The following is a 22,450-nucleotide window of genomic DNA, read 5'->3' on the forward strand; positions in this document are numbered from 1 at the left end:
CTTCCCCCATGCTACCTGCCACTCCCTCAGCTCCGCCCCTCTGCCCCGCCCTAGGGGCACCTGCCGACGTGATGTCACCAGGCGTCCCCGCCCCTGTCCCCGTGGTACCCCTGCCCCCTGTTCCCACGGTGGGGGCACCCCCCTGCTCATCCCTACAGCTGTACCACTGATCCCAATGCTTCCAGTTCAAAAGATGAGGAGCAGGGAACCACACAGCCAGTACAGGCTCCCACTTTCTCATTCGCCCCTGTTGCGTATCAGCGTGCAGGGCGAGGGGGAGGAGCCCCAACTGCTACTTGGAAAGCTTTTGGTGGAGAAATGATAAAAGAGATCTGCAAAGCCCACAAAGAGCATGGCCCGCATAGCCCATACTTCCGTGGCCTTTTAAATGCAGAACTGAGTAAAACTGTAGTAGTGCCACATGATTTAAAACAGCTTTTTTCATGCCTCATGACTTCTACAGAATTCAAATTATGGGAAATGGCACGGAAACAACAAGCTGCAGCAATTCCTCTTGAAGTCCTCAAGAGAGTAAAAAAAAAACAAACCAAAAACAGAAGGGTAAAGAAGGCTGAAAAAGCCTTCTTTACCCTTCCTCCTGAAGGCCCTCTCAAGCCATACAGTAAAATCAAACAGCCACCATCAGAGCCTTTTTTGAAATTTGTGGAAAGGTTAACTAGAGTTATCAAAATCCAAGTTAAGAAAGAGAATGCAAGAGAAGATATTTTAGCGGAAATGGCATTTATAAATGCAAATGAGCGGTGTTGAGCGGCAATTCTAAGCTTACCTTTAGAACCCCCCCGTTACACTGAAGGATATGCTTCTAGTTTGTAACAGGAGAGTGCCTCTGATGAGTGTGGCTCAGGACACCAGACCAAAGCTGCTGCCAAGATCACCACAGGGAGTCGCCGTTGCCAGCCCAGCGCCCTTTCCTTCGGCACAGCGACACACTGGGCAGCAGCAAAGACCAGCAATGCTTCCATCTTTGATTGGTCTCATGTGAATTGTTTTTACTTAGTGACCAGTCATGGTTGGACTCTCTCTCTGTCACGAGATTTTATTATTCATTCCACTCCTTTCCTAGCTTTCTGATGTATCCTTTCTCGCTATAGTTTAGTAGAGATTTAGTATAGAATTTTTAATGTAATATAATATCATAATATAATAAATCAGCCTTCTAAGAAATATGGAGTCAGATTCACCTCTTCCCTCATTCTGGGAGCCGTGAACACAACTACAGGGGTGGATGTTTAAAGGAAAGCTTCCCTCTAGCCACCATACCACCAATGCCACATGGAGCAAATGGATTGCCCTCATCACACAGCACGCCAGTAATACACAAACTGCTCTGGCATCTTGGAGATAATTATGAATTGGCCTGAAGGTGAGAACTTTGGTCTACTGGAAAAAAAGGAGCAGGAACAGGTGTTGAGGAAGCTCCACCTTACAGCCAACTACCACAAGGAGAAACAAGCCACGCTCTTTCCACTGACAGTTCCTGTCGCATTGTAAGGATGAACTGAAAGTGCAAAGCAGCTGAATGGAGCCCCCGTGACAGCTTGCAGAAGCTGCTGAAGGAGAAGGTGGATCGAGCCAACTTGCTGAACTCAAAGCCATCCAGTTGGCCCTGAACATTGCTGAGGGAGAGAAGTGGCCAGAACTCTCTCTCTACCCTGACTCATGGATGGTAGACAATGGTCTGTGGAGGCCTTTCCTGGCTGGAAAGGTGGAAAAAGGCCAATTGGCAGCATAAGGGAAAAGCAATTTGGGCTACAGACAAATGGCAAGACATTGCCACTCGGGAAGAGAAGCTGCCTGTGCAAGCCTGTCATGTGGGTGCCCACATGCCCAAGAGTTGGGCTCATGAGGAGCACTGAAAGAATGAACAGGTGGATGAGGCTGCAGAAATCCAGGTGTTACAGATAGGTTTGGATTGGCAACACAAGGGACAGTTGCTCACAGCTCCATGGGCCCATGATGCCTCAGGCCATCAGGGCAGAGACACCTGCTATAGGTGGGCACGATACCCAGGGGTGGATCTAAGCATGGACAGCATCTCCCAGGTTACCCAGGATTGTGAGACGTGAGCTGCCATCAAACAAGCTGAGCGGGTGAAGCCTCTGTGGTGTGGGGGGCCATGGGTCAAGCAGAAATATGGCGAGGCCTGGCAGATTGACTACATGACACTGCCTCAAACCCAGCAAGGCAAGTGTTCCATGCTCCCCATGGTAGAAGCCACCACTGGATGGTTGGAGTCCTACCCTGTGTCTCATGCCACTGCCCAGAACTGCATCCTGGGCCTTGAAAAGCAGGTCCTTTGGAGGCATAGTGCCTGCGAGAGAATTGAGTCTAACTAATGGGCCTCATCTCAAGGACAGCCTTATAAACACCTGGGCTGGAGAACCTGGCATGGAGTGGGTATATCACATTCCCTACCATGCACCAGCTGCCAGGAAAGCAGGGTGGTGCAATGAACTCTTCAAAAAAACATTGAATGCAATGGGGGGATGGGACCCTGAAGCAGTGGGAGCTGCATTTAGCAAGGGCTACATGGTTAGTTAATAGCAGAGATTCCACCAACCAAGCTGATACCCAATGAAAACCCCTGTGCACAGCAGGTGGAGACAAGGTTCTGGTGGTGCACATGAGAGGTATGCTAGGAAAGATGGTTTGGATTAATTCTGCCTCAAGAGAAGACAAACCCATCCGTGGGGCTGTCTTTGCTCAGGGACCAGGTTGCACTTGGTGGTTGATGCAGAAAGATGGGTAAATGCAATGGATGTGTCCAGGGGACCATTATTTTGGGGTGAACTGGCCAAGACACTGTGCCTGCTTCCATATCTGCATGTATGTATGGATGTATATAATTAGGATAATATATGGATGTATATAGTTTAAAAGTCAGAGTTTGATGTAACATGTTGGTATGGGAAAAAATTTAGGGTGGAAGATGTTGTGTGTTTGGGGTGGTTATTTTGGTGAATTTTCTGCCATTTGTTTCCTGAAAAGGGAGATGTGGCGAGGAGAGGGCAGCTGACGCCCATGGGGAATGAATTGCCCATGGGGCAATTGAGATGCAAAAGAACTGACCAATGACCCTCTCATTCCACTGGAAACTTCCAAGGAGGGAGGGCTGGGTTGGGCACCGGCTTGTTGAGGGAAGAACCAGCTGGCCATGCTAGGAGCAGGGCAGTTTGGGCAGTTTTTGGTGCTGGACACGGCACTGCTTCAGAATTCTCCTTACCACCCTTAGGTGAGCCCGTTGCTTGCAGCAGCTGTTGGCTGATGGAACTTTTCAACACTCGCCATGGCCAAGAAGACCCTCACCATCTGCGTGGGTGCTTCATGGGAAACGGGACCACCCCAGCTATTCGCTGTCTCTCTGCAGAGAGGGAGCCCCAGGTGCTGTTTGGCTGAGCCACAGCAGAGCTGCCATGGCCAGGATAGTGCAAGAGAGCAGTGAGAAGCTGGGAAAAGCAGCCCCCCAGCTCCTCTGTGTCCCCGAGGCTGCCGTTAACCCCTGGGGCGGCTCAGGGCTCGCAGCCGCGGGGCCAGCAGCACCCCCTGGAGCCAGGGCAGAGTCACTGCAGCCACTCTGCCTGGCCGGGAGCGCAGCGCGCTCGCTGCCGGCTGAGGCCATAACTACAGCAAAGGCAGAGCTGCTGAGCGGCTGGGAAGAGTCTGGGGCTGCTTTGGGGGTGCTGCTGGTTTCTCTCTCTTCTTCACACACACACATATGTATATATGTATATATTCTAGTAAAGAACTGTTATTCCTCTTCCCATATCATTGCTAGGAAGCCTGGTAATTTCAAGTTATAAAAATTTGGAAGGAGGGGGCTATCTCTCCATTCCTGGGAGATTCCCAGCTTTCTTGGCATCTGTCTTTTAAACCAGAACAATCTGCTATCATTAATGGAAAAATTGACCTAGGAGGTAAAAGAACTCAAAGAATTTCAGCTTCAGCCCTTGCCTAGGAGTTGTTCCTGATCTTCACAAAACAGGGGCTTCTATGGTTTGAAGAATAGTCTTTGAATGATCTCTACAGACCAGCTTTTACCTCCCTCAGAGTGCTCCTTCCCACTGTATGTCACTCCAGTCTGGCACAGTTCCTGTGCAGGTGACATCCACTGCCACCAACAACAGGATCACTTTACCCACCACCAGTGAGAGGGAGCGTGGATCATTCCATTTTTTCCCACATAAGATATGGAGCTGAAATCCCTGTTGTAAATCCTGCCAGTTCTTTCTGAATCTGTACATAGAAGCAAAGACTCCTTGCACAGAATCTACCTTCTTGGAACCCTGGTAATCAGTGGCACAAAGTCTAGCGGTGGACCCTGGAAGGACAATGCTGAGTGCAGTCCTTTCTGACACCTTTGTTAGTAAATTGGGTGATGGGGCCAGGCTGTGCCCTCCCACAAACCAGGAGGAGTGGCTGATCTGCCAGAGAGGAGTGCTGCCATCCAGAGGGACAGTTCAACAAGGGTGGCAGTTCAATAACAAGTGCCGAGTCCTGTCCTTGGGAAGGAAGAACCACAGGCACCTGTATCTGCTGGGGGCCACCCAGTTGGAAAACTGAGGCTTGGCAGGGTTCTGCTGGACACCAGGATGCCCATGGGCCAGCAGTGTGCTCCTGCAGCAGTGCAGAACAGCGTCCTGGGCTGCACTGGGAGCTGTGTCTCAGCTGGCAGAGGGAGGGGATCCTTTCCCTCTGCTCCACAGCAGAGAGGCCAGCCCTGGAGTGCTGGGCCCAGAGCTGGGCTGCCCAGTACAGGAGACAGGGACAGGCTGGACAGAGTCCAGCACAGGGCCGTGAAGGCAATGGAGGGACTGGAGCATCTGTGCCATGAGGAGAGGCTGAGAGAGCTGGCACTGGCCAGCCTGGAGCAGAGCAGGCTCAGGGCATCTCATCCCTGGGGATAAAAACCTGGGGAGAGGCTGCAGAGGAGACAGGGCCAGGGACAGCTCCAGGGGCCTCGGGCACAAAGTGACACACAGGAGGGGCCCTGCGAGCTCAGGAGACACTTGTGCACTGGGAGGGTGGCTGAGCACTGGTGCAGGTGCCTGGGGAGGTGGGGGGAGTCTCCATCCCTGGAGAGACTGAAAAGCCACCTGGACACATCCTGGGCAGCCGGCTCTGGGTGGCCCTGATGGAGCAGGGGCTGGGCAAGGTGACCTCCAGAGGTGCCTCCAGCCTCCCCCAGCCTGAGATTCTGTGACTCCGAGAAAAAACAGGCTGCAGTTTCCTAAGGGCAAATGAACAAGCTCCTCACATGGCAGGATTCTCCTGCCCTCACCAAAGTGGTGCATGGCACATGTGTCCCTTCTGCAGGTTCCTTCCTGGAGTGAGGATGCTCCTCAAGGTCACGCCTTGAGACTGAGAGAAAGGTTTGCCCATGGTCATGGGTTTGGGTGAGTAGCATCAATCTTTAAGAATTGGTTTTTGCTGACTTGACTGGAATTGCTTCAATGTTGTTTCAGATATAATGCACTATACTGGAAGTTACAGGTCTCTGTACTGAGCAGTAAATAAGCCTGAGAAAAATCTTTTAGTTTAATTGTGATCAGAATAAACTCTTTATTTCTCTATCAATACATCCTTCATCCTACAGAACACAGTTGTATAAAGGTTCAATTACTATTACCTATACTATCCTATACTATACCACCTTTAAACATAAACTACTGACTACGTCTAAAACTGCATCCAGCTGGCTCCTCTCTGAGATGTTCAGGAAGCAAGGAGGTCCCTTCTGCACCTTGTGTCTCCTGCCTGCTCCCTGCACAGCTCTCCAGGTGGTGCTGTCGGTCTCGGGCCAGCTGTGACTGCAGCAGGGACACCTGAAAGAGGCACAAGGCCCGGCTCAGACAAGCCCACGCTGCCAGGAGCACCTGCAGCCCCACGGTACCGGCTCTTGGGGCACACACAGCCTCCAACTCCAGCCCTCAGCAACACTCTGCCCTTGGGCAAGGGGAAAGGAACAGGCTCCCAGACACAACAGAGCTCAGAAGATCAACAAGTCCAGTTCAAGGCTGGCAAACCCTTCCCACCTCCATCCACCCCTCAGCCACCACGGGTCTATTGGAGAGACTTCCAACAGCATTTAGAAACCCAGCTCTGCTTTCCAAAGCACACGTTTGGGCCACTGACCCTCTTCTCCACAGGCTGTGCATCAGCACGAGGGCTGCTACTCCCCTGAGCTACTGGAGGAGTCTTCTGTTTCAAAAGTCGACCAATTTTGATGGGTAGACTTGTGTACAGGGAACATGAAGTAGTCTGGGAGGAAGAGTCTCCTAAAATCTGTGATTCTCCTGTCAGGTTCCACCTGCAGATTGGATGGGAGAGAGGGTCACAGAAAACTCTCAGCAAACACAGAGCAAAAGGACCTCTGGACATCAAGGCAAGGAGATCCCTACTCTGAGACCCTGAACTGCACCAGACAACACTGGGGGCAAAAAGCTCTCGCTGGGGGCTGTGCAAGAGAGGCCAGTGTGTGTGTGCAGGGACACGGGGCCAGGGAGGGAGGCAGTGGAGTGAAGGTGCCCTTGTGAAAGCCATGGGCTGCCACAAGAGAGAGAAGAAACAAAGGGGTGTGCCACAGCAGGGACAGGGAGAGGCAAGGGAACAAGCAGAGGTCTCCAAAGCGCTGCCTGGGCTAACGTGCCATGTTCCAGAGGAGCCTGAGGCTCTGCAGAGGCAGCGAAAGCCCAATTTACCTGCTCGCCACTTCTCCAGGGCACAGTGGATAATTCAGGCCTCTCTCTCTTCTCCTCCTCTGCTGATGCAACTGGCTCCTTAGGGTCCAGGCTGGTCCCTGAGCCACAAAACAGCTGCTCCTCTTGTGCTCCAAGAGCCTGCTGGGTATTCAGAGAGGAGATGATGCCCTTATTTTAAACACCACAAAAGCTGTCCCTCAGAAATATCCATCTTGGGAAGTGTCCTCGGAGCACCAGCAGTGCAGCTGCTGTTCAGCCCTCTTGGGCTAAATTCAGCTCAGTTTACTCCATCACTCTGCTCATCTACTCTATTACTTCCCACACCCAATCCAAGCCCCCATGCGTTTCCTCCCCTTGCACTGGCACAGGAGAAGCAGCTGCCCATGCCCAGCTTTTGGCCTGGAGCTTATTTGAACAGCAAGCTCCAGAGCTGGAGCAGCCATTCCAGGTGTAGCAGGAAACAATCAGGCCTACACTGACAGGGGTATAGAGTCCCACCTCTTGATGGGAAATATCTCTGGAATAATTCAGGCATGTTGCAGTGGACTGAAGATCAATGCCAGTGCCTGCCTGGATACAAGTCTTTCCCTTCAGGAATGCCAAGCAACTCTTCAGAGCCCCTTTGGCAATTTTACACTTGGTCAGTGCAGCACTCAGAGTGCTCCCTCTTCCTTCCTTCAAAGCAGAAGCCACATGCTCCAAATCTTCTTGCTTGGATACCTTTTCATTGTCCAATTGTTGTGTTATTTTCTCCAGATTTAGCATGTCAAGTTCATGTATTTCATTCTCCTTTTCCGGATGTCTCATGTGCTGCTGGTACAATTGCCGTTCATGCTCCCAAACAGGGAGAAAAAGGGTCACTCATTCCCTCTCTCAGTTTGCTTTTCATACCAGATCTGGACTCCTGCTGCAGGGGCAGGCACAGGCTGCCCCTCTCTCTCTCTCTGCCTCTCGAGATGCTGCAGACCTTTGCTGGGCCCCCTGGTGATGCTGCATCTTTCCCAGCTGGCTCAGCTCGTCCCAGCTTCCTTTCTGCCCTTCCCTGACCTCTTGCAGCTCCACTCCAGTGCGCCATTGGAGAGGAGCTGCCAGAACTGCAGCCAGGATTTCAAGTCCACGCTAAGCAGGATTCAGGCAGTGCCAGGAGGATGTGCTCTCCATCAGGGAGGAAGGGAAGAGCAAACAGCCCCAGCCTTTCATTCCCTGGGGCTGGGCTGACAGGAGTGGTTTTCCACCTCTCCTGTGCAGAGTTTCCATGGCTCCATCCTCGAGAGCCCCACTGCCCTCTCTGGGAGCAGCAATGGCCAGATCAGTCTGTCATTCTCTGCTGCCACTCAGGACGAGTTGTGCCCTTGCAGGCACACATCCTGATGTGGATCAGCACTTGGCTTTCCTCTCTTCTCTTCCCACTGGCTGCTCTCAGATGGCCAAGGCCAAACATCTCTCTATCAACAGCAAACCTGGTACTCTCCCCTCTCTTTCCAGATATTTTGAAATCCAAACATGGGTTTGGACACCAGCAATTCCCCAAACCATGCAATGTCAACAGAGACAGTGAGGACATTGAGAACTAAAGCTTCTAGGGCACAGAAGCCCAGCATGGAGGAAATTTAGCACCCTCAGCATTAACTGGATTTTACATGACTACGAAATCTTTCCCTTCTTATTCAGAAGAATGCAATTAGAAAAGTTAAAGGGGAAAAAGGTGCCCCTTAGAACTATTAACACAAGGTCCAAACATAGCCAGGAAATTGCCCATTGTAGCATCTGCCAATCTCACCAGCACATCCTTCCTTTCCTTCTTCAGGATTTCCAATTTCCTCTTCAGAGATGCCACCTCCTGACGAAGAGTCACAGCCTCTTCCTGCCTTTCTGTGGCCTCTTTGTCCAGGAGAATTTGGCGAGAGATGTGCATGGCTTCTGCCTGCACCCACCCTGCAGCAGGGAAGGGGAGAGGAGAAGGGGACAAGCAAAGCAAAGGCAAACTGATGTGCATCCTGCAGAGACAACAGCACTGTCTTCACTACCTGCCTGTGTTTGCCAGGCTTTAAGCCCACAAAGGCTCCAAAGCTGACAGAAATGAAGGAAACTTCCCCCCAGAGAAAAAAGCAGGAATGAAAGAGACAAGGTTCACAGGGATAGGAAAAGTGTGTTTGCTCTTGGCCTTGTGCAGAGTGAGCAATCCAAGAGAGACAAAGGAGAGGGGATGCCTGTCCAGTCCTGCTCCAGAGAGCCCAATAGCCTGGAGGCTCTGGCAGGGCCTGGAGGTTGGGGCAATCGGGCTGAGCCATCAGCTACAGCTCCTCAGCTGGTGAGACAGTGTGGGACAGTGAGTGGGAGAGGAGGAGCTGTACCTTGCTCAGTTTCCTCCAACTCCTTCTGCAGCTCCATGTTGCAGGCTCTGAGGTTGTCTCTCTCAGTCTGTGTCTTCCTCAGCTTCAGCTCCAGAGCCTTACACTGTATGGCCAAGGCAAGAGCTTTGTCATCAGAGCTCTGCAGCTTCACACGCAGCTCAGACACCTCAGCCTCCAGCACATGCACAGAGTCCCTCAAGCAGCGTTCTCCTGCTCGAGACTCCTCCAGCTCCTTCAGCAGCTGCTTCTCTCGAGTTGCCTGGGAAGCCTCCATCTGCAGCACTGCGTCCTGCAGGGCCCGGATCTGGAAGATGGATGCACAGAGCCTCAGGGACAGGGCTGCTCCTGAGGCAGCAGAGTGGGCAAGAGGGGACACAATGAGGGAGAATTGAGTTCAAGCAAAAAAACAAAAGGCACAGAAGCAAGGATTGCAATGGAGACCAATGGGGACAAAACAGGGAAGGGGAGGCAATGGGCATCCTTGGGCTGCAGCTCTCAACTGGCTGTCCTGGAAGTGCCCTGCCCAGCCTGCCACAGCCATGGCTGTGTCCCCACATTGCTCAGTGCCCGGCACAGGCACCAACTCTGTGTGGGACAACACTGCTAAGAGAGCGACAGAGAAGCTCCAGAGGAGTCTGCTGCTGCTTCTCCTGCCAGATCTCCTGATGGGACCCAGGAGAGGATGGGGGAAATCTTCTGCAGCAGACACCAGATCCAGCCTTGGCCTCAGGGTGCAGCAGCAGCCCCGGGCAGAACAGGGCAGCTGTGGATGCTGCTGGGAGGGGAAAGAGGTTGGGGCCTCCAAGGCAAAGGTGATGCTGTGTGTCTCTGGAGGAGAGGATGCCACTGCACAGCTTACCTGGGTGTTGAGCTCCCGCAGTTGTCCAGCGCGGTTTGAAGAGAGCTGGTTGGCCTTCTGAAGAGCAGATTGACACTGAGACACATGATTGTTCAGTGCCATCTTCTGTTTTTCCAGGGTTCTGAGACACAGGTTCTTTTCCGCCAGAGTCAGAATCAGCCTAGAAGGGAAGCAAGCAACTCATTACTATATGATATCACATTTTATAAACTCTTAGGACTGGCACCACCTCAGGGAAAAACTGCTCTGTCTGATGAGGTTTGTCTAAACATCTTGGCTGTTTGTTTCCCCTGCAGTCCCAGCCCAGCATGTGCCTACTCTGCTTTTGTCCCTGAAAGAACAGGCAGTTCCTGCCTACATGCCCTACCTTCCTATTGAGATGGGAATGTGAATACAAACCTAACAAAGTCTTGCAATGAAGACATTAGGGGAGAGCAACAATTTTCTTCTCACTAACCAGGCTCCAAGGCAGGGAGCTTTGGTCAGCATGGAAGAGACATTTCCTTCCCCCATCTTACACATCCACGTAGGAGGAGCAGCACCCTACAGCCAGGGGATCGCTGGCAAGTTCCCTAAGATTTACCAGCACCCATCCTACTTTCAGCTGGAGAAAGAAAAGCCAAAGTGGCAACAGAGGCTTGGAGCACAACCTGGTGGAAGATGCAGAAGGTTCGAGGCAAGCAGGAGCAGCCTGCCTTTCCTCTGTTTACTTCTTGGAAGAAGAATCCTGTGGCACTGAAGCCAGGCAGGACTTGATGAGCTGGAGGAGCCCCCCATACCTTGCTCCTGTTTCTTGCATTCTTTGCACAGTCAGAAATGCCTGGGACTGTGCAGGGTGGCAGGGACCCTGCTTGACTCCCTCCAGGCACCGGGGCACATTTGATGAGGAATGATGCAGCAGAGACATTCTTGTTTCTGGGCTGCCTCCGAGGGCAGTCTGGCCTAGATCAGCAATCAGGGCCTTAAGATGGTTCTGCCCAGAAACAGCATCAGATGCCAGGCTGATCCAGATCCCAAAGGCTTCAAGTTACAGGACCCAAGGTGGAGCTGATGGATGCATCCAACTCCTTCCAATGCAGCTCGGGCAGTGTCAACACACCCACCTATATAACACAATACCCCTAGAGGGAAAGGGCTACCGCAAAAGCCTTTGACTTCAGAAAAACTCTAACGGAACGCTTAGAAAAAAATAAAATGAAAGACAACATCCAGGCAATGGGACGTGTCTGCATGGAGAGTTCAGAATCTGCCACTTGGGAAATGCTGCCAGAGCCCCTGGCAGGTGCAAAGATGGCAAAGAGGGAATCCATTCACCACAATTCAGAGTCCCACAGGCTTTCATTTACCTGGCTTTTTCCCTCTCTAGGGCATTGACGGAAGCCTGCAATTCTGAATTCTGCTGTGCCACTTCTTCCCAATGGATCCATTCCCTCTCCAAGTCCTGCAGATGTGCTTGCAGCTCTTTCTTCTGATGTTCTGCCTCCTCCAGCAGCTTCTGGACATGCTCAACCTCCGAGGGCTTCTGCCTGGACTCTTCCTGGGCCTCCCTCACATCTTGCTGGGCTCTCTGCACAGTCTTTTCCTGGCACTCTCGGGAGGCTGCCAGCTGAGATGTCAACTCTGCCACCTCCAGTCAAACAGAAGAAAGCAGTCAGAGGCCACGGCCACAGCTTGTCACTGTCAGCCACAGCACAGGCTGTGAGCAAAGGTAAAGGACAACTCTGCATTTCTCCCTGTCCTGACAGCCCCAGATTCACAAAGGATATGGCCAACTTGTTCCAGTCTCTAAGTGGCCCACCACCAAGGGCACCGGAAAAAGCACCTGCCAAACCAAGGCTAGCAAGAAGAGGCCAGCAGGAATCCATGCTGATGGTTGCTGGCCAACAGTGCAGAGGACGAGCCCAGCTGTCCAGAGCAGCAGCTGACATTCAGCAGAGCACTGAGTGTCCTTCAGAGCAGCTGCCATGGAGCCCCTAGAGCACGAGACAGCCCCAGGGCTCCCCCCTGCAGCCGCTGCTCCGCCGTGGAAAAGCAAGAGGGCCACAGACCCCTCATTGCATGACTGCACTGCTCTTTCACTCACCTGCTTTTGTAGAGCCTCCCTCTGCTCAAGGAGGAGATTAATTTCCTGTTTGAGGCCTTGCAGCTCTTCCTTGTGCCTCCTCTGTGCTGCCTGGACTTCACTGCGAGCTTCCTGCAGCTCAGCTTGCAGCTCTGCCTCCACACGCTTCCTGCTCATCTCCAGCTGAGCTATCTGCTGCTGAGCAGCAAGCAGCCTGGATTCCAGGCTCTCCTTTGCTGACCTACAAGTTGCAAATACGGAGAGACATGAGTTGCTTGCTCCAGACACCCACAGCTGGATATTCCAGGATGACATGGTTCAAGATCCCCACACCTGAGTATGGAAAATGGGTCACCTGGAAACTGGTCCAGAGAAGGCACATCTGTGCCATTTCAAGAGAGAGCAGGGCCCTCTGAGGGACTGCCCAGGCCTCCCTTATGGCCTGGCACAGCACAGACTGCCCAGCCCAACTTGGCTTCCACAGCCAAACCTTCCGTTGCTGTTCCTGACCTATGACACTGGCTAGCTGTGCCTAAACAGGCTGGAGTGACGAGCAAATGCCCAGCCCTAGCTCACAGCCCTTCTCCCATCAGCACTTCCAAGCTGCTCTGCTGGGGGACACAACAGACTCTTGTCCTGGCTGAATCCTGACTTTTCACTGCTCTTGATAATGGACATGAAGGCACATCATCTTCGAGACACCCGGTATTTAAGAGGCTTCAGAACTACTTTGCATGACAGTAAAATCTCATGGTCATGGCAGCACTTGTAAAAAATCGGCAAATATCTTTGTCTCAATGAGAACTTGCTGAATGCAGAGATTGCAGTTTCAACTCCTGCAAGGTCATGGAGTAGACTTGCTGCCTTTATTTTAGTGTTGCTGGCCAAGCAGGCAGTAGCCCAAGGGACTTGTCCTTCCTGACAGAGTGAGAGGGACCATCCAAAGGGACCTTGGCCGGTTTGGCAGCTGGCTGCCCATCAACAATCAGCAAGAATCCCCAGAGGCTGTTGAGAATTCCAAAGAGCTTTCCCTGCTGTTCTCTAACCAGCTCCAGGTCCTGTCCCATGCTTCTCAAGAGTGTGCTTGGAAGCAGAAATGGCTCAAGATTTTCAGCAGGAGCCTCTGGCTTCACCCTGAATGGCAGCGTGCTACTCCCAGCGTGCCAAGAGAAGAGCCTGGAATGCTGAAGGTGAAGCTTCAGTTCTGAAGATCAGGATCATGTCAAGCTACTCAGAAAGGAACAAGGGATGCCCAGAATGCCCAGAAGAAGCAGCCAAACCCAAGAGAAACTTGAGGTTTCACTCAGCATCTGCATGGTTTAACTACTACTCAATTCAGGGCTGGGTGGATTGCTTTTGACTTCCCACAGGAGTTGCTCAGCAGCACAAACAGGAGCCCAAGGCTCACAAGAGCTTTGCTGGCTTTAGGTGACAGGAAAATAACCTTCAAATTGTGGCTTTTTTCTTCTTGAGACTCTTCCATATTCCATGTCCACGGAATGTGAAATCATCTGAAAGGCTCAGCTCCCTGCCTTTACCTGGTCTCTGCCAGCTGCCTGGAAAGGTCTTGTTGGAGCCACTCTGTGGCTGCCAGTCGGCCCTCAAGCTCAGCCTTCTGGCCCAGCAGCTCCTCCTCTCTGCATGCCTGGGCTGCTGCGTGCCCTTGGTCAGAGGATTCCCAGCTCAGCTGCTCCAGAGACCAGCTCGATGACTCCTCCTCCTGGGAAACCTGCAAGTGGGACAAGGTACAGCTGGAGCCCTTCCTCGGGAGCCCTGTGCAGAGCCAGCCAGCGCCACCTTGCAGGCAGCCAGAGGACAAGGAGCACCTGTGCTCTGGGCTCCAAGTTTCACAGCATCTGCCCTATGCAGCTCTGATAGCCTGGGCTGCCAGAAGCCCCTGGCACTGTTACCTTGGAAGTGCTGTGTCAGGCCCTGCTGCCTTGCCTGGGCCCAGACTGCTCCTTCCCAACAAACATCCCTACTCCAAACTCCATGTTTTCTTACAAAAACATCTGCCACAACTGCCACTTGGCTAACAAAATTTCCCTCTGGATCTATTTCAGTGATGGACATTTTCAGGGAGACTGGGGAAGACAATTTTCGTTTGTGAGTGAAGGGAGAATATGCAGCATTTCCTCTTTCAAGAACAAAACCCACATCCAAGCGTCACCTCCTCGCATATTCAATGCCTCTCTGCAAGGAGAGGATGCTTGGAAGGGAAACAGCTCTTGTGCTGGGCAGACATCTAGTGACTGATGGACGTCTGGCTGATGTGGCCAAAGCACAACCTCTGCTGTGCATTTGCCACACCTACCACATTGCCCAGACCTGAGACTGCCTGACAGAGACCGTCAGAAACAAAGCCTTCTCTTGCAGCTATCCTGCAATACCCAATCCAAACCTGCTCTGGCACAGCTTGGGGCTCTTTCCCCTTCTCCTGGCCCTTGTTCCCTGGAAGCAGAGCCTGACCCTCACCTCACTGCAGCTTCCTGTCACAGGGAGTTGTAGAGAGCAAGAAGGTGCCCCCTGAGCCTCCTTTTCTCCAGGCTGAGCCCACCAGCTCCCTCAGTCACTCCTGGTCACACCTGTGCTCCAGACCCTTCCCCTGCTCTCTTCCCTGTTTTAGAGGCTCTGTAGCTGCCCAAAGCAACACAATTTGCCAAATCATGCAACACTTTGCTGATGAACATGCATATCCCTGGCTAAGGAATGCGTGTGCCATCTTGAGCCAGGTGTGCACAGCAGTGTGCCTGTCTTCTACTGCCAGGAACAGCATCTGGGCTGATCTGGCTGCCGCAACTCCCACTCTCACAGGAGCTGCCTAGCAATAAGGTGTTCAGAGCCGTGCTAACATCATCCCTCTTGCTCCAGCAGATCCCTCTGAAGCTGCAAGTCCTCCAACGTCTGCCTCTTGACTTCCAGCTGGCTCTGCAATGATGGCTCTTCTCCCTTGAGTGCAGCCAAGTCCTCCACTGCACAAGAAGGGGCAAGAGAAGTTTCCAAGGGAAAACCAGTGTCATTTCCAAAACCAACCTCCATCCAGTCCTGCTGCTCTGCCTTTTCCTCCTGGGCTGACGGTTCTTTCCGCTGTTTGGTGTTCTGCTGGTGCAGACGCAAGGCTCCTGGCTCCGGGATTCCAGTGCATTGCAGCAGCATTTCCCTGGACTTCTCAAGGTTTGCACAGTCACTGCAGAGACAAGGCTCAGTCAGAAGAACCAAGAGGCCTGAAGAGTCAGCAATGCCATTCTCAGCACTCCAGGATGGAGCTGGGAGCAGTGGGCTAAGGAAGACCTTGCTCTTTCCCTCCCAAGGAAATCCTCCAGGGGCAAAGGGAAAGGAAGGCAGGATTTTGCCTTCCTTCAGTGAGAAGCAGGGGCTGGGCAGGGGTGCACAAAGAACAGAATTCAGGGAAGCAAGACAGCGAGAAGAAGGAGTCTTCTCTTTCAACATGGCTCTGCATCTCCCAGACAGCCTAGGGAGTCACAGTAGAGCATGAAAAACCCAGACAGGATGAGGCTCAAGGGACACACTGAGGCCTACACATGGTAGGCAGGTGATTCTTCACCTAGGACACCTCTGACCTCCCAGACCTGGAAGCAGATTGCCTCTGGAACACAGGAGGGAGAGGAGGAAATGCTCACCTTCTGATTTCTTCTAGCAGAGAGTCTATGAGCTGGTACTGGCTTCTGATCCTCTGGGTTCTCTTCTCCCTTTGATGGAAATGTTGCCACACACGCACACAATTCTCTGCAGCTTCCCAAACAAATTCACAGGGATGTGGTTTGTCAGTGGATGTCAGAGTTGAGAGGATGTTCCCAGGATTGTCGGTGCAGATGTTGGAATTGGCCATGCTGTCACGGTTGTCTACCAGCACCTGAAAGCCCACATCCAGCTGTTAGTCAGGAATTCTGTTCCTCTTGCAAAGTAGCACTGAGATGCCTCTTCTGATCCCACAGGAGCCAGTGTCCATTCATGGAGAAGCAGTTTCCAAATGCCAGCCAGCTCAGCACTTTACTCACCTCAGGGGCTCTGGAGGAACGTCCCTGGTGAGAAAGCCCTCGAGCTCCCTTCAAGGGCACAGGGAAGAGCACACTCAGACTGCATGGCTGCCCCTCAGGCAGTTGCCTCTAAGTGCTTCCCAGCCTGGCCCAGAGCACAGCAATTCCAGCTGAGCTCTTCCTCCCCTCCTTGGCAATATCTTCAGCCCAGTACTTTGACAGCAGCACAAACAAACATGCTGGAAGGTGTCTCTTTACTTCTAAGAACACCAGAAGGGGAGTTGCCCAGAGCCCAATCCAACCTAGCCATGAACACTCCCAGGATCCAGGGGAAGCCACAGCTTCTCTGGGCAACCTGTGCCAGGGCCTCAGCACCCTCAGAGGGCAGAATTCCCTCCCAACATCCCATCCATCCCTGAGCTGTCTTGCTTAGAATCCTTCTCCTGTCCCTGCAAGCCCCTGGCTTAATTCCCTCTCCAGCTCACTTGCAGCCCTTTCATGCATTGCAAGGGGCTCTAAGGTCACCCTGGAACCTTCTCCAGCCTGGACAACCCCAACTCTTGCATCCGTTTCCCTTGGCACACGTGCTCCAGCCCTTGGAGCATCTTCCCGTCATCCTTGTGGCCTCCTCTGCGCCACTGGGAGATGTCTGGGAGAAACCCATTCTTGACTCTGGGAAGTGCTGAGGACACACTGTAATTTGGGTGAGGGGAAGGCAATGAAAACTGCTCCCTTGTTTGTGCCTGCAGCCTCCAGTGGGACAAGGACAGAGGAGGAGATGTGGCTGTGCTCTGGGATGGCCAGGAGCCCCCCATTCCCTCCCAGGCCTGTCCCCAGGGCAAGCACCAAAGCTGCTGCCAGCTCTGGAACAGCCAACCGTTAATCCCTTGCTATTGCCAAAGGGAACTGTTCCCCGAGGCACAGCCCAGGCCCACCCAGGCCCCTGCTGGCCTTGGCACAAGGAGAGCAGTGGCTTTCTCACTCACCCGCCGGGTCTCCATCTGCCCCTTCCACAAGAAGTGAGGAAACAGCAGTGACCAAAGGCCCTTGGTCTTGGCAGGGCTTAAACCCCAGTGACCAAAGGCCCTTGGCCTTGGCAGGGTTCAAACCCCAAGATCCAAAGGCCCTTGGCCTTTGCAAGGTGTAAACACCAATATCCAAAGGTTCTTTTCCTTTGCAGGGTCAATAGCACAATATCAATGTGCCGTTGGCCTTTGCAGGGTCCAAGCCCCAATGTACACGAGCTGTTGACAGCTCCAGGGTCAAAACCCCAATAGCCAGGAGCTGCTGCTTGTTGCCAGGATGCAAGCCCCAACATTCCATGGCCTTTGTGATGGCTGCCAGGATGCAAGCCCCAACATTCCATGGCTTTTGTGATGGTCCCAAGAGCACCATTCCAGGGGCTGTTGGAGAGGCCCTCCCTGGCTCTCCCCCCATCCCAGCTCTCTGCTGGTCCTGGCACTGGCCCTGCCTCCCCTGGGTCCCCAGAGCCCTCCTGGGCAGCTGGGCAGGGACCTGGCTCATAACAGGAGTTCAAAGTTGCTGCTCCAGACAGTTTTAAGGCTCAGCATTCTCAAGGCCTGCAGGCTCTTTAGGGATGCTCTTAGTTCCTGAGTCACGGGAATTCTTCTGTCTTCCCTGACAAAGGGCACATGGAAGAAAAAGCCTAAAAAGATCTTGGCACTTACAAATATTCATAGGAAGTAAAGCTTTGCCTTTAGAACAGCCAGATGAGGAGGAAAAATGGTGTTTCAGGGGCTTCTCAAATTTATACAGATACATGTGAGGAGCTGCAGTGTTTAAGGCTCATAAAATAAATTAAGAACACTGAGACAACCACAAGTGCATTTTGTTCTCTGCTCTGTGTTTCGCAATATATCACTAGGTCTTGTAGGCAGAAGAAAAGCCTTGCTGTTTACATCAAAGATTCCTCACTAGGAACAGATCTTCAAGAACCAAATGGGTCTGCTTGCAGAAGCTTTGGCAGGTATTTTTTGCCCTCATCTTCCACAGTATTCATCTGTGTACTAGGGAGGATTTTTGTGCCCCAGTTGACAGGAATTGGCTTCTGAGCAGGGCACAAATCCTTCGTGGAAGAGAAGAGCTGCACCTGCCTTCTGTAAGGCCTGTCTCTCCAGAGACAGATGGCCCAAGGATGTCACTGCCAAGTTAAGATTCAGAGACCAATGCAGCTTCAAGTCTCTGCTTCACAAGAGCAGCTTTGGGCTCCTTCAGCACAGCTGCAAAGGAGCAGGACAGCTCCTGGTGAAGGTGTCACAGCTCCAGCCTGGTCCTTGCACAGCTCTCAGTGTAGTTCTGCTGGTGCTGTCGGTCTCGGGCCAGCTGTGTCTGCAGCAGGGACACCTGAAAGAGGCACAAGGCCCGGCTCAGACAAGCCCACGCTGCCAGGAGCACCTGCAGCCCCACGGTACCGGCTCTTGGGGCACACACAGCCTCCAACTCCAGCCCTCAGCAACACTCTGCCCTTGGGCAAGGGGAAAGGAACAGGCTCCCAGACACAACAGAGCTCAGAAGATCAACAAGTCCAGTTCAAGGCTGGCAAACCCTTCCCACGTCCATCCACCTCTCAGCCACCACAGGTCTATTAGAGAGACTTCCAATGGGATTTAGGAACCCAGCTCTGATTTCCAAAGCACACATTTGGGCCACCAACCCCTTTCTCCAAAGGCTGTGCATCAGCACGAGGGCTGCTGCTCCCCTGAGCTCCTGGAGGACTCTTCTACTTGAGCTGCTGGACCCCCAGCCCAGGCATGAGGGGAATGTGGTGGTTGGGTTCTTTTTGGTGCTCTCATGAGGCATTTGAGCACTCCAAGCCCCATTTTACACATCCCCATTGTGAAAAAGGAGGTTCTCTCTCCTGTAAAATTCTAAAAGTTGAATAAAGAAAAAAGCCCTGTATTCTTATAGCAAAGTTACTCTAACATACATATAGAATCCATCTTAATATTTGCAAAAAGCCAATATTATAATATGTATTCATAACAATATTTTCCCAACAGCACCCACATCTGCACCCCTCAGAGCTGAACAGAGGGGTGGGGGTTTGGTTCCACAGGGGTCTCACAGAAACTTTGGACACAACGTATGACATCTTAGTGTCCCACATGCCAATGCAAAGTGACTCTGAAAGGCAGAGACATAGTCTGAACAGGACACAGTGACACTGGTGCTAAGCGTGGCTGTGTGACACAGACGAGGAAGGTGTGGGCCAGGGCACGAATGCTGCTCTGAGCCCTGGGGCCCGGGGAGCACTGTCATCAGCAGGTGTGCCAGAGTCCCCACTGAAGCAGAGTCCCCCTGAGCCCTGGCAGTGCTGGTGCCCATCTCCTGCCCCAGAGACCTGTGCCTCGAGAGGGCTTCTCTGCCAGAGGGCAGCCAAGGCCAACGTGCATTGGGGGCTGTGCTCCATCCTACAGGGATCTTGGTAGGAGCACCTGGAGGAACTGGTGCCAACACTTGGTATGTGCCAGATGATGTTGCTTCTTCCTAGAATGATTTTTTCACAGAAGGGCTCAGCAGTAGCACAGAAACACCAACAGCTACTGAATTTCACAGGACAAAGAGACTCCACCAAAACACTGTCACGTTTCCTTGTGCTTTTCTGTCTTTCTTGCACTCTGAAAGAAAAAGAATTGGCCCAGCCTCTGCTATTCAACCCTCCACTTGCTGTGTGTCTTCCTGTGGCAGCTCACGTGTAAACACAACTGGCTGCCGGCTGACCATGGCAATGGAGGCCATAAACAGGGAGGTCCCTGATGAACATCAAGGCAGACACATGGGGAAGTGCAGAGGATAGGGATAACTCTGGGAGGAGAAGCTGTTCTGTGTCTCTGATGATGGTGCCAGCCACCTGAAGGAGTGGCCACGACAAGTGCTGGAAGAAGCCATGTCCTGCTCTTTTCTGCTGTCACACTCACACAGGACAGACTTGTTGCCCACAGGTTCACCAGGCTTGAGCCATTGAGGAACAATGGAAGGCCATGCATTGGTAGGAAATGGCTTCCATCAAGAGCAAAGCAGGAGCTTCTAGCAGGAAAGCCAGAGCTCGTGAAGCGGGTCATGTCCTCAGCAGATACCAAAGTGCTTCCCTCCAGCCCTGAATGTCGGCCTCAAGTGCCTGCTTGCCTGCTTTTGTTCAGTGCCTGCGGCTGCTTCCTTTATTCCAAGCCAGTCCACGATTTACTTTGGAAGCTCATGCATGTGTCTTGTAGGTGCCTGAATGAAGCACAGGGACGGCAGCTGCAGAGCAGCCTTGTGTCCCTCTCATGATGGCATCAAAGCCACTGCCTTGGGACGCCTGCCTGTGGAAGGTGACTCTGCCCACGAGCACGTCCATTGTAATCAGTCAGAGGCACAGGTTGTAGCTGCAGCTGCCCAGCATTGCTGTGAGGCTGGCAAGCCAAGAGAAAGCCCTTGTGGCCAATCCTGCTGAAGCCTTCTGCTAAACCATGTGCAATGCTGCCCACAGTATCCCCCATTTTGGCATGGCGGCTGGTGCAGACACCTTGCTGGGCAGGTGCAGGCGTTCAGGGTGCTGCTGTTCCTGTGTGCTCTGGTGCTGTTTCTGTGGCTTCCAGAGCCACTTTGGCAGCAGCGACTCAGCAGCCCTGCTCGAGGAGACATCGCTGCCCCTGCCATGGAGGCAGAAGCTCTGCGGGCCCAGAGCTCTCATTCAGGAGGGCCTCATCCTCAGCACCATGGCCTGGGCAGCCGCAGGGGCCCGGGCTGCCTGCCAGCCCTGCTCTGCCCACTGCCCTGGCAGCACCCAGTGACTGTGCCCTGGCAGGGCCCCTTGCCCTCCTTGTGCCCAGCCAGTGCAGTCTGGGCACCTCAGCAGTGTCCCCACACTCCTGCTGAGGCCCAGCCTCCAGGGCTTCTGCCCCTGGCCTGGGAGATTCTCTGGGCAAGCACCAGAGCAGCCGGCTGTCAGGAACAAGGCAGCAGCCTGGGGGCTGCTTATGGCCTCTGACACCCAATTCCTCAGGGCTTCGCACCAGCCCAGCCCCCCAGGGGCCTCCTGTCCCCTCGGAGTCTCCTGCCACCCACTCCCTCCCACAGGGCCCTCCTGCCTTCCCATCGCCTTGCCCCGTCAGGGCCTCTGCAGCACCTCATCCCTTCACAGCCTGCCACTGCCCCGTCATCCCCTCAGGGTCTGCCCCAGCCCAGCCAACCTGCCTGGCAGCAGCACAGCCCCGAGGCAGCTCCAGAGGAGCTGGATCAAGAGGCACCTCGGAGCCCTCAGCAATCCAGACAGCAACACACGGGCAGGAGGACACAGGTGGTGTTGCCTGGCTGGGCAGGAGGGCTTGTGGCCATCTCCAGGCACCAGTCTGGCAGGAATCCCCACAGCTCCAGCCCCTGCCCAGCTACCCTGTCCTCAGCAGAAAAGCATCAGCAGAACCACCAAAGGCCAAGGGGCTTCTGGCCATTTCCCTTCCCCCCTGCACACCTGGCAGCTTGCTTGCCACAAGGACCCGTTTTCCCCTCTTCCCCCGTGCCCTGCAGACGCTAGTCACCAAAGAAAGCTCCTGGGAGTCTGGCTATTAGAACACATTCTATATTTAAATTTCTAAAGAAAAAAAAAAAGAAGGTATAAAACAATCTGAAAGAATACAAATATCCCCCCTGGCTCACATGGCCCCAGCAGACAGAGTGCCTCTCAAATCAGCTCTCCTTAGACCTCCAGCAGTACAGCCAGCTGTGGCCCCTGAGACAATGCCATTTCTTGCATGCCCTGCAGAATTATCTTGCAGCTTCTGCAATATGAAGCCTGGAGCTCTCTCCACAGCCTGGAGGACAAAGGCTGTTTAGAGAGCCAGGCTTCTGGTGGAAAGGCTGATGTCCTCTGCCTTGTCTTCAAGGGCTGCGAGAGAGGGTAACAGAGCCACGGTCAGATCCCAGATCTGCGGTGACCCGAGGAGACCCCTGTGCCAGGGCCATGCCAGCCGGCTCTGGCCATGGCCAGGAGGGAACAGGGAGCAAGGGGATCGGTCCGAAGCTACCGGACACTATTGCCCCACGACGGCCTGAAATCAGAGCGTGTGCTCTGGCCACCCCAGCCCTGCTCCGCACAGGGAGCAGAGCCCTCGGCACCGGGGCAGGGATTGCAGCTCCCCCCGGCAGCCGGGGCTGGCAGCCCTCTGCCCTCACTCACCCTGACAGATGTGCCGGAGCTGTGGCTTGTGGCCCCTGAGGTGCCGCCCGGCCACCCCTGTGAACACAGAGCCTGTCACGGCGCCAGCGGCACAGCTGCCTGCCAGCGGCGCTGCCAGCCCTGTGGCCACACGCCCTGCTGGCCCCGCAGGGCTCGGGCCGGGCCCTTGCCGCATGCTGCCGCCCAAGGGCACGGCTGCCAGAGCGCGGCAGCAGCGCTGATGGCAGGCAGGGCTCCGCATTGTGCCGGAGCAGAATGGCACTGCTGGGGCAGCAGCCGGGGC

At 53.6% G+C, this 22,450-nt stretch overlaps 2 protein-coding genes across 3 annotated transcripts; both read right to left on the reverse strand.

The window, feature by feature from the left end:
• Window positions 1-5,973: 5,973 nt before the first annotated feature.
• Window positions 5,974-13,988, reverse strand: LOC135282300 (myosin-10-like). The gene is made up of 9 exons (XM_064391930.1): window positions 13,977-13,988; window positions 13,533-13,723; window positions 12,016-12,235; window positions 11,279-11,559; window positions 9,933-10,092; window positions 9,074-9,377; window positions 8,500-8,654; window positions 6,720-6,860; window positions 5,974-6,328 (listed from the first exon to the last, which is right to left on the reverse strand). The coding sequence occupies exons 1-9, from the start codon at window positions 13,986-13,988 to the stop codon at window positions 6,191-6,193; spliced, it is 1,602 nt and encodes a 533-aa protein (XP_064248000.1). The 3' UTR covers window positions 5,974-6,190.
• A 306-nt stretch (window positions 13,989-14,294) lies between these two features.
• Window positions 14,295-17,298, reverse strand: LOC135282124 (uncharacterized). Of its 2 annotated transcripts, XM_064391632.1 has the most exons (4): window positions 16,979-17,298; window positions 16,014-16,061; window positions 15,636-15,868; window positions 14,295-15,181 (listed from the first exon to the last, which is right to left on the reverse strand). In XM_064391632.1, exons 1-4 carry the CDS (start codon window positions 16,991-16,993, stop codon window positions 14,848-14,850), a joined length of 630 nt encoding a protein of 209 aa, XP_064247702.1. In that variant the 5' UTR covers window positions 16,994-17,298; the 3' UTR covers window positions 14,295-14,847. The 2 variants fall into 2 exon arrangements, 1 of the variants encoding a protein (XP_064247702.1); XR_010348442.1 differs by lacking the exon at window positions 16,014-16,061 and having other exon boundaries at window positions 16,979-17,278.
• Window positions 17,299-22,450: the final 5,152 nt, after the last annotated feature.

This window comes from Passer domesticus, chromosome 16 (assembly GCF_036417665.1).
Source record: "Passer domesticus isolate bPasDom1 chromosome 16, bPasDom1.hap1, whole genome shotgun sequence".
Taxonomy (NCBI): Eukaryota; Metazoa; Chordata; class Aves; order Passeriformes; family Passeridae; genus Passer; species Passer domesticus.

Bases quoted from the DNA above. Each gene is read 5' to 3' on its own strand.
- LOC135282300 (XM_064391930.1), bottom strand. The intron at 11,560-12,015 runs GTGAGTGAAAGA...GTTTGACTGGAG, and splicing joins GGGAGGCTCTACAAAAGCAG to GTGGCAGAGTTGACATCTCA. The intron at 8,655-9,073 runs GTACAGCTCCTC...TCCCTGCTGCAG, and splicing joins GTTGGAGGAAACTGAGCAAG to GGTGGGTGCAGGCAGAAGCC.
- LOC135282124 (XM_064391632.1), bottom strand. The intron at 15,869-16,013 runs GTGAGTAAAGTG...GTGGGCTTTCAG, and splicing joins GTTCCTCCAGAGCCCCTGAG to GTGCTGGTAGACAACCGTGA. The intron at 15,182-15,635 runs GTGAGCATTTCC...TTGTCTCTGCAG, and splicing joins CTGCTAGAAGAAATCAGAAG to TGACTGTGCAAACCTTGAGA.